The sequence below is a fragment of the Dipodomys ordii genome, unplaced genomic scaffold (genome assembly GCF_000151885.1).
Source record: "Dipodomys ordii isolate 6190 unplaced genomic scaffold, Dord_2.0 Scaffold261, whole genome shotgun sequence".
Taxonomy (NCBI): domain Eukaryota; kingdom Metazoa; phylum Chordata; class Mammalia; order Rodentia; family Heteromyidae; genus Dipodomys; species Dipodomys ordii.
In genome coordinates this window covers 731315-740725 of record NW_012267477.1, presented here as the reverse complement: position 1 = coordinate 740725, position 9411 = coordinate 731315, and the positions used below count along the sequence as shown (strand labels likewise).

The 9411-nt window shown below is 38.4% G+C and overlaps 1 gene segment (V, D, J or C); it reads left to right on the top strand.

Moving 5' to 3' along the window:
* The first annotated feature begins 548 nt into the window (after positions 1-548).
* LOC106001068 overlaps positions 549-9411 on the top strand; it is a 195450-nt gene continuing 186587 nt past the window's right edge. Inside the window, 1 exon segment of the V gene segment in view lies at positions 549-618. Within this exon segment, the coding sequence occupies positions 570-618 (49 nt within the window).

Genomic DNA, 9411 nt, shown 5'->3' with positions numbered 1-9411 from the left:
TTTTATACCTGCTCTTGGGAAGAATCACATTATACTTTGTGTATATGTGTGATTTAGAAGAGCCTGAAGTATGAATTGGTTGAAAATTTAACACATTATATATCTCTTGGTATGTCAATGAGATGTTAAATGCATTGACATACTAAATGAGTTAAAATATCAACAAATTCTATTCTTTCTATATCTTCACTTCTCTGCATGTTTTAAATATGAAGCACAAAAATATAGCTTTACTCTTCTCCCTTTCAAGTGTCATGACACAAATATTGAAAAACTCAAGAGAAATGGTCATCATTCCTGAATGCATCAAGAGATCTATTCAATGGACAGTAGGCTCATCACAGCTTCTGATGTATGGGTGAAAAACACTCTCTGGGCTAAACTAAGATATGTGGGCACAGAGGAAATATGAGGATTTCCTGAGTTGAGCTGGTCCTATAGGTATTCCCAGCTTTACCCAGCTTTGCTGATTTGCATATGCTCCCAGCACAGCCTACTGCCCAAATGACTTCATAAGAGGATGCTCACACCCTGTTCAGTAGTCTGTCTCATCAGCACAAAGCAAGGACATGAGGACCCCTGCTCAACTCCTTGGGCTCCTGATGCTCTGGCTCCCAGGTAAGGAAAGAAAACAGTCCTCATATCCTGTGTGTTCAGTTCTGCCTGGGTCTTCATGGAAGGTCTCCTATAACATGAATAACTGTGTAGATATTTGTGTTTATGTTTCCAATGGCAGGTTTCAGATGTGACATCCAGATGACCCAGTCTCCATCCTTCCTGTCTGCATCTCCAGGGGACAGAGTCTCCCTCACTTGCCGGGCCAGTCAGGGCATTAGCTATTATTTAAACTGGTATCAGCAGAAACCAGGGAATGCTCCAAAGCTTCTGATCTATCATGCAAAGAATTTAGCTTCTGGAATTCCATCAAGGTTCAGTGGGAGTCAATCTGGGACAGAGTTCACTCTCACCATCAGCAGCCTACAGCCTGAGGATTTTGCCACTTATTACTGTCAACAGCATAATAGTTCCCCTCCCACAGTGATACAAGCCATAACATAAACCTCCCAGGGAAGCAGAAGTGAAAGGCTGGGCTGCCCAGCTGCTGCTCCTGAGGCCTTCATCTGCTGAGAGAGCTTCTCAGATATAGCACTGCTATGAACACTTTTATAGGTTTTCATTGAAATCTTAAGGCTCCTCTGAATCTTAATCCTTTTTCTCCTCCTCTCTCCCAGATGCACAGACATTGTCATGTCTCTTCTCATATAAAGTCATGTTTTCTGCTTCACACAGTAAAACTGAAGCCAGACAAGTATATATAGGAAGGAATTGTTTTAATACAGGAAATTGGTCTAATCATTAGGTTGTTAACTACTAGGTCATCAGAGAAGTTAGAAGGAGGAGTGTGGCATTCTCTGGTTCTAAGAGGCTGTCCTAGTGTTTTGAGCACATAATCCTGTGATTCTCCACCCTGTGGAAAAATCCAGGGTGAGCTGCTGATGCTCTCACCTGACCCAACTGCCTTTCCAGGGGAATTCTCCAGGCCTTACTTCTGATCAGATGTCAGCCTGCTTAGGTGAAGAATTATACAAGTCAATCCAGTTCACAAAATATAATCAAAGGATGACCTATGATGAAGTCTGCAGGAAACGAAGGAAGGAATAGCGATTTGAGCTTCCATAATCAATCATAATGATGTATTGAGATAACTGACTTTCAACAATGGTCACTTTTCCCCAACTGTCAGAAATAGTCCACCTAAGTGATAGTTTTAAAACACACTTAAATTTTATTGTAACTTGTTTCTACCAATCTGGGATTATGAGCTTTTAAAAAAAGTAACAAAATCCATTAATTCTTTTGCAGAAAACTATCAGAAGCTGGAAATTGTATGAAACATCACAAGTTGTTCATGATCTTACGTGGCACCAAACAACTGAAATAATTTCTTGATAAAGCAAATCAGTTGCAAAATAATATTACAACAGAAATAAAGGAAAATACATTATTGGGTTAAGATTTCTTTTCCTTCTATGACTTATACTTGTAATCCTAGCTACTCATGAGGCTGAGATCTGAGGATTGTGGTTCAAAGTCAGCCCAGGCTGGAAAGTCCTTGAGAGTCTTATCTCCATTAAATCACCAGAAACCGGAAGTGCACAGTGACTCCAGTGGTAGAGTGTTTGCCTTGAGCTGAAGAGCTGAGGGACAGTGCCCAGGCCCAGAGTCCAAGCCCCAAAACCAAAAAAATAAAAATGAAAGGAAAGGAGAGTAGAGGAGAGGAAAGGAAAAAAGGAAAAGAGGGAAAGTAAGAAAAGTTTCAATGCATAAGTACTTCATAACGAAAACAGTGATATTTTTTCCTGGAAGGATGATTGAGAGTGAATAAAAGATCTAAGTAGAAACAAGATGTTTCAATGTATTTATCAAATACTCTATTACCTCTGTTGCTTATGTGAATTATACACTTTGAAAATAGTCATAAAAGTGTCTTCTACCATCAAATCATCTTCACATACTCTGCAGGCAAATTCATGTTCCTCTTTTCTAGTCTAGGAAACCTGTGGATGCAAGGCCTGTGGTGATTCACTAAGTTGAGCCAATCCTGCAGATGTGCCCAGCTCTGCCCAGCCCCAGCTGATTTGCATGTGCCCAGAGCACAGCCCACTGCCCTGAGCACTTCATAGTCTGCTCACACTCTGTGCATGAGTCAGTCACAGTTGGCACACAGCATAGACATAAAGATCCCTGCTCAGTTTCTGGGGCTCCTCCTGCTCTTGCTCCCAGGTAAGGAAGAACAATGCTGGGATTTACTCAGCTTACTACAGTATGTGCTCTCTGGTACTTCAAGGAAGGCCTCTTGTAACATGATTACCAAGGAGAGTATTTGTTTTCTGTTTCCACTGCAGGTGCCAGATGTGACATCCAAATGACCAGTCTCTGTCCTCTCTGTTTATATCTCTGGGAGACAGAGTTTCCATGGCTTACAGGGCCATTGAGAGCATTAACATTTCTTTAGACTGGTTTCAGCAGAAATCAGGGAAAACTCCTAAACTCCTCATGTTTGTTGGAAAGGAATTATCATCCTGGTCTCTTCCTTATTCAAGGACAGTGGATCTGGGACAGAGTTAACTCTCACCATAAGCAGCCTGCAACCTGAAGATTTCCCCACTTATTACTGTCAACAGCATAGTAGCTACCCACTCACAGTGATACAAGCCATAACATTAAGCTCCCAGGGAAGTAGAGGTGAGAGGCTAAGCTGTTCCAGCTGCCCTTCCTGGTGACTCCAGCTGATGACACAGCTTCTCTGATACATCCAGAATCTGACAGTCACTTGAAGATTTTAATAGAATCATCTTGGTAGAATTCCCTGTACTCTACCTCTCTGTCTGCAGAAGTACACACTTGGCAATGCCACTCCTGATTCAATAGAGCACACAAATCATAACAAGGGAGGAAACTTTGAGAGTTTTATTTGGGGCTTTTGAGACGGTAGTTTGGGGGTTTTGAGATGTTAGTTAATTCAAGCAAGTAGGGTTTCTTTTTAAAAGACTAAATTTTTAGCCTATAGCCATTCCAAAAACTGGCTTATGTTATTGAGTGAAGCTAAATACAGAACTGGTGTATTCTCTGGTGTCCCTCAGACCCAGATCATCTACTTGTGAAACTGGAGGCTTTCTTACCTAGGTCCTTTCCCTGTCTAGAAACCTAGGGGTGAGTACTAATGCTCTCAACTGCTTGTAGATTGATCTTGACAGGTGATCCTCCATTCCTCCCCTCTGCCATAGCATCTGCCTGCAGGTTTGTGATTCTAATGTAGTCTCTTCTAACTGTCCATGTTAAGTAGGATTCATCATGCAAAAACTCTACAGGAAATACTGTTGGCTTTCACAAGTAAATGCTTAGAAGAATCTGCTCAGCACTTCAAAACAATAATTACACTGATGTATCCGCACTCCATTCTTTTGTTAGAAATCACCAGGTTGTACACTGGTGGATCCAGTTCCATACTCCTTTTCTTTTTGGTTTGTTTTCATTTTGGTTTTGGTCGTTGGGCTGGAACTCAAGGAAAGACCTTGCTTCTTTCTTGAGCTTTTTGTGTTCAAAGGTAGCATTCTACCACTTGATCCACAGCTTCACTTCTGATTTTTATGTGCTTAATTGGATATAATTGTCTCGTAGACATTCGTATGCAGGCTGGCTTCCAACATCAGTCCTCAGATCTTAGTCGCATGAGTAGCTTGGATTAAAGGAATGAGCCACTATTACGAGGCTCCTGACATTTTTATTGTTATCATTAAGGAGCTGAACTGAGGGCTTACAATTCTATGAGCCAGAAGATGTGTATTTCATGTTTGAGCTGTCAACTTGACTGTTTTTCTGTTTGCACCTACTGCATATACACTGACTTAAACACTATGCTCTAAGACAAAAATGAAAATAAAGTTGGAAAACATGAGGGCATATTTCTGAGCTTATTACATTCTGGGCTATCCTTAGTGTCTTAAATTGCTATGTAAATTCTAGATTTACATTTTCTACTTTAAATATTCTTTTAGGCAATTTTAATTTTGCATGATTTGATTCTATGTTTCATCCTGGGGAAAATTTAAAATGATGGTTTACTCCAGTTTATGACAACAGAAATACATTTGAGAAGCTCTGTCTTCTTTACTCTAACAAAGATAGTTTTCCATTCACTGTGTTTGCATAGACTCTACTAAGTTATTATCATATCCTGTGATTTATTTTAATTTTTAATATATTTGTACAAATTTCATCAGCAAAAAAGATACCTGGCTGCTTCACTTCAAATTTAATGTCTTTTTTACCTCTTGCTTTATAGAATTAGGAGGATACCACCTGTATAATTTTGTATGTGAGGATATGATAGTAAATATTTCAACATTTAAATCAATCTGATGGGGAAAATGTTAAAATATCTCACCACTTATGATATTTATCGACTTTTTACATATGTTTCAAACCACTTTGATATTTTTTCATTATTTCTGTCTTCCTAGACACTAATAGCTTTTGCATATTGTGAATAGATGTTGACTTTTAGAAGTGTTTTAATATACTCATATTATCTTGTTAATAATCATGTTAGGATTGTGAATTTTACAGATAAACCTACTGTATTAAAATCAATAGAAGTGGAGCTGATGCTCCACTGGTAGAGTACTAGCTTAGGGACAACACCCAGTCCCGTAGTTCAAGACCCACTTCCAACAGCAGCAGTAAAAAATATAATCATGGAGTCGGCCCAGGAAGCTCAGGTCTGTAATCCAAGCTACTCAGGTTGCTGAGATTTGAGGATCATAGTTCAAAGCCAGTCCAGGCAGGAAAGTCCAGGAGACTCTTATCTACATGAAGTGGTAGAGTGCTTGCCTTGAACTGAATAGCTGAAGAACATAGGGACAGTGTCCAGGCCAATTGTTCAAGCCCCACAACTAACAAAAATAATACAATCATGCAATTTTAAAAGAATTTCCAATTTAACTTCCTCAAAATATTGTCCTTGAGAGAAGGAGGAGGGAGAAAGGGGGAAGGAGGATTAGGAGTAAGAGGTAGAGGAGAGCAGGATGAAATTCTCCCTTTCAAAGAAAAATTTTGACAATGTGCAGAGACTATATGCCAAAAAAGTTGAGTCTGTATTATCAAAGGTCAGAGGAAGTTCTTATAAAGTAATCTGAAGATTGGAAGACATGTGAAACTTTAAAAAAACAGAACTGTAACCAACAATTTCTATAGGTGAAGTGGCATGAAACTCACACAAATATATTGTGAAGCTGGTCAAATTGGTAGAACTGGGGTTTTAACCTCAAGGTCTTTGATCCATTGGGAGTGGATTCTGGTTCAGGGTGATATATAAGGATTTAAATACAGTTTTCATGTTTCTACACATATGTAGCCAATTCTGACAGCACCATTTGTTGAAGAGACTGTCATTCTTACATCCTTTGTTTTTGGCTACCTTACCAAAGATTAGGTGGCCATGGGTCTGTGAGTTCCTTTCTGGGTCTTCAATTCTATCCCATTGTTCTACAAGCCTATTCATGTGCCAGTACCAAGCTATTTTTGTAAGTACAGCTTTATAATAGAGTTTGAAATATTGCTATTCCTCCAGCAGTGTTCTTCCGGCTAAGAATTGCTTTAGCTATTCAGATTTTCTATTATTCCACATGAATTTTTGGATTGCTTCTTTTTGTTGATTGAAAAATGTTGTTGGGATACTGATGGGTATTGCATTTAATTTTAGATAGATCTTGGCACTATTGCCATTTTCACATTGTTAATCCTCCCAATCCTTTATTATGAAGAGAGTGGCTAGAGCAGACCACCTTGTCATAATCTTTAGAGGACATAGTTTTAACTGTTCACCATTTAGTATAATGCTGACTGTAGGTTTGTTATATATAGCCTTTATTATATTGAGGAATGTTCCATGAGTTCCTAGTTTCTCCAAAGCTTCCTCCATAAAGGACAATCCACAAGTTTTATGGTTCATTTTCAACATGGTGTCCATGTGTACCATTGGTGCCTTGTTCACCTTTTGTGCCTACATTTCTGTGACTCTCCTTACCCTCCCAAGACATATGAACTAACAAACAAACAAGACAAAAGAAACACAGTAATAAAGAAAATATGTCTTATTTCCATGTTTTTGAGTTCCTTTATATAAATGTTATTTTGTATGGTCACAAATAAGGATACAGGATGACCCATTGTAATAATGAGATGTACAAGACACTATGTTGAAAATGAACTTTACAACTTTGCTCGGGGGGGTGGTTTGGAGGAGTTGGGGAGATGGGGAGGGAAAGAGAATTTTAGGGGAAAAAATAGGGGTAACAATGCTGGATAGGAAATGAGGCTATTACCTTGCTCATGTAACTGTAATACCTCTGTACAATATCTTTCAAATAAAAAAATATATGTTTCAAGTAAAAATAAGTACCCAGGCCTTGTGTCTTTCTGTTCCTCTTTTAAGAATATCCTCCTTTAGTCTCACTTTGTGTACATGCCTAGAGACCTATATTTTAGATATAGACTCCTCACATGAAAGAAAACATGCAATACTTCTCTGTCTCTGAACTTGGCATACCACACAACATGATTTTTCCGAGGTCCATCCATTTCCAGGCAAATGACATAATTTCATTTTTTGTAATGATTATGTACAATTCCTTTATCAAAAGGTAACACATTTCAACTATTCATCTATTGTAGGGCATCTCAGCTTTTTCCACAACTTGGCTATTTTGAATAGTGTGGCAATGAACATGGATGTGCAAGTGTCTATATAGTATCCTGACTTGTGATGTTCAGGGCAGATGCAGAGTGGTATGGCTGGGTTTCAAGGAAGATCTATGTTTCATTTTGTGAGGAACCTCCAACCTGTTCCCGAGTGGTAGTGTCAGTTTACATTCCCACCAACAGTGCAATTAGATTCCTTTTCCTCCACATCCTTGCCAACTTTTGTTATTTGAATTCACAATGTTGGCCAATCTTACTGGAATGAGATGGAATCTATGATTTGGTTTTATTTTTCATATTCTCTATAGACATGTATGAAGAGCATTTACTTATGTGTTCCTTTGCCATTCTTACCTCATCTTCTAAGTTATCTATCCTTAGCTTTTTGCCCATTAACTAACTGATTTACTAGTTTTGGGAGGGAGTAGTTTCTTAAGTTCATTGTATAATTTGGATATTAGGCTTTGTCTGATGTATTGCTGGTAAAGTTCTCCTCAGAGTCTGTTTGCTATCTTTCAAGTTTAGTAACAATGTCCTTTGCTGTGCAGAAACTTTTTAGTAAGATGCAATCCCATTTGTCATGTTTCTCTCCAATCTGGTATGCCTTTGAAACTCTATCCTAAAACATTCTGCCTATGTCAATGAGTTCTAGTGTTTCTCCTAATCTCTCTTGTAGTAATTTCAAAATTTCAGGTGTAAAGATGAGGTCTTTGGTCTTCTATGAGTTGATACATGTACATTGTGAGCACATGGCTGCTCAGTTTTCTCAAAATGATTTATTGAAGAAGCTATCATAGTCTCAGGGTATACTTTGACTCCAAATCAAACCATATCAAATGTATGATTTTATTTGTAGGTGTTTTAGTCTGTTCTATTCATCTTTGGGATTATTTTTGTGGCAGGACCAAGATGTTTTTTTTTTTGGAGCTCATAGTAGAGCTTCAGTCTTTGGATTGAGATTGTGTCAGCTTATCTTTTTTGCCTAGAATTGTTTGGCGATTTATTCTATCTCGAAATCCTAATTCTTTTTTTTTCATTTCATTTTATTTTATTTGTGAGCATACTGTACAGAGGGGTTACAATTACATGGGCAGGGTAATGGGTATATTTCTTATCAAGCATTGCAGCCTCCTCCTTTGTTTACCCTTCACATCCCTTCCCAGCATCCTCCCCCACCCCCCCACCACTCATTATCCTCCCCTCCCCCCCACCAATGTTGTAAAGCTCATTGTCGACATGACAACTTGTACTTCTAATTGTTGCAACAGGTCCACCTGTATCTTAAAAGGACTTGTTTGTCCACATCTCCTCCACAAGTTATACTGACATCAAATATAGTGAAAGCAGGGGTTATACTGTGGTGGAGGGAAATACAAAGCAACAAAGAAATAATCTTATAAATGGGTTAAAAACAAATGCATGAATGAGAAAAACATTAAAATACATATGTAAAGGTTCATTTTCTTGCATCACATTATCTGACCTTTTCTGCTTACCTCATATATATAACAGATATTGCAAATAAGGGAAACCATGGGGCCTATGTTTCTTTGGGCCTGACTTACTTAATATAATATTTTCCAAGTTTTTCCATTTCCTAACCAATGGGGCAATGTCATTCTTTGTGATGAAGGCATAGAATTCAATTGTGTATATATACCACATTTTCTTGATCCATTCATCCATTCAGGGGCAATTGGTTTGGTTCCATATCTTAGCTATGGTAAATAATGCTGCAATAAACATAGTGGTGCTGGTAGCATTAGTGTGGTCTTCTTTGTAAATATTTTGGTAAATGCCCAAAAGTGGGATTGCTGCGTAATAGGGAAGCTCTATGTGAAGTCTATTGAGGAACCTCCATACTGCTTTCTAAAGTGGTTGAACAAGTTTACACTCCTACCAACAATGAAGTAAGGTTCCCTTCTGTCCACATCCCCTCCAGCATCTGTTCTTGTTAGAGTTCTTGATTTTTGCCATTCTAAATGGAGTGAGGTGGTATCTCAATGATGTTTTGATTTGCATTTCTTTTATGGCTAGGGATGTTGAGCATTTCTCCATGTGTCTATTGGCCATCCTTCTTTCTTCTTCAGAGAAGTTTCTCTTTAAGTCTTTAGCCCACTTATGTATTGGGCAGTTGTTTCTTTGAGG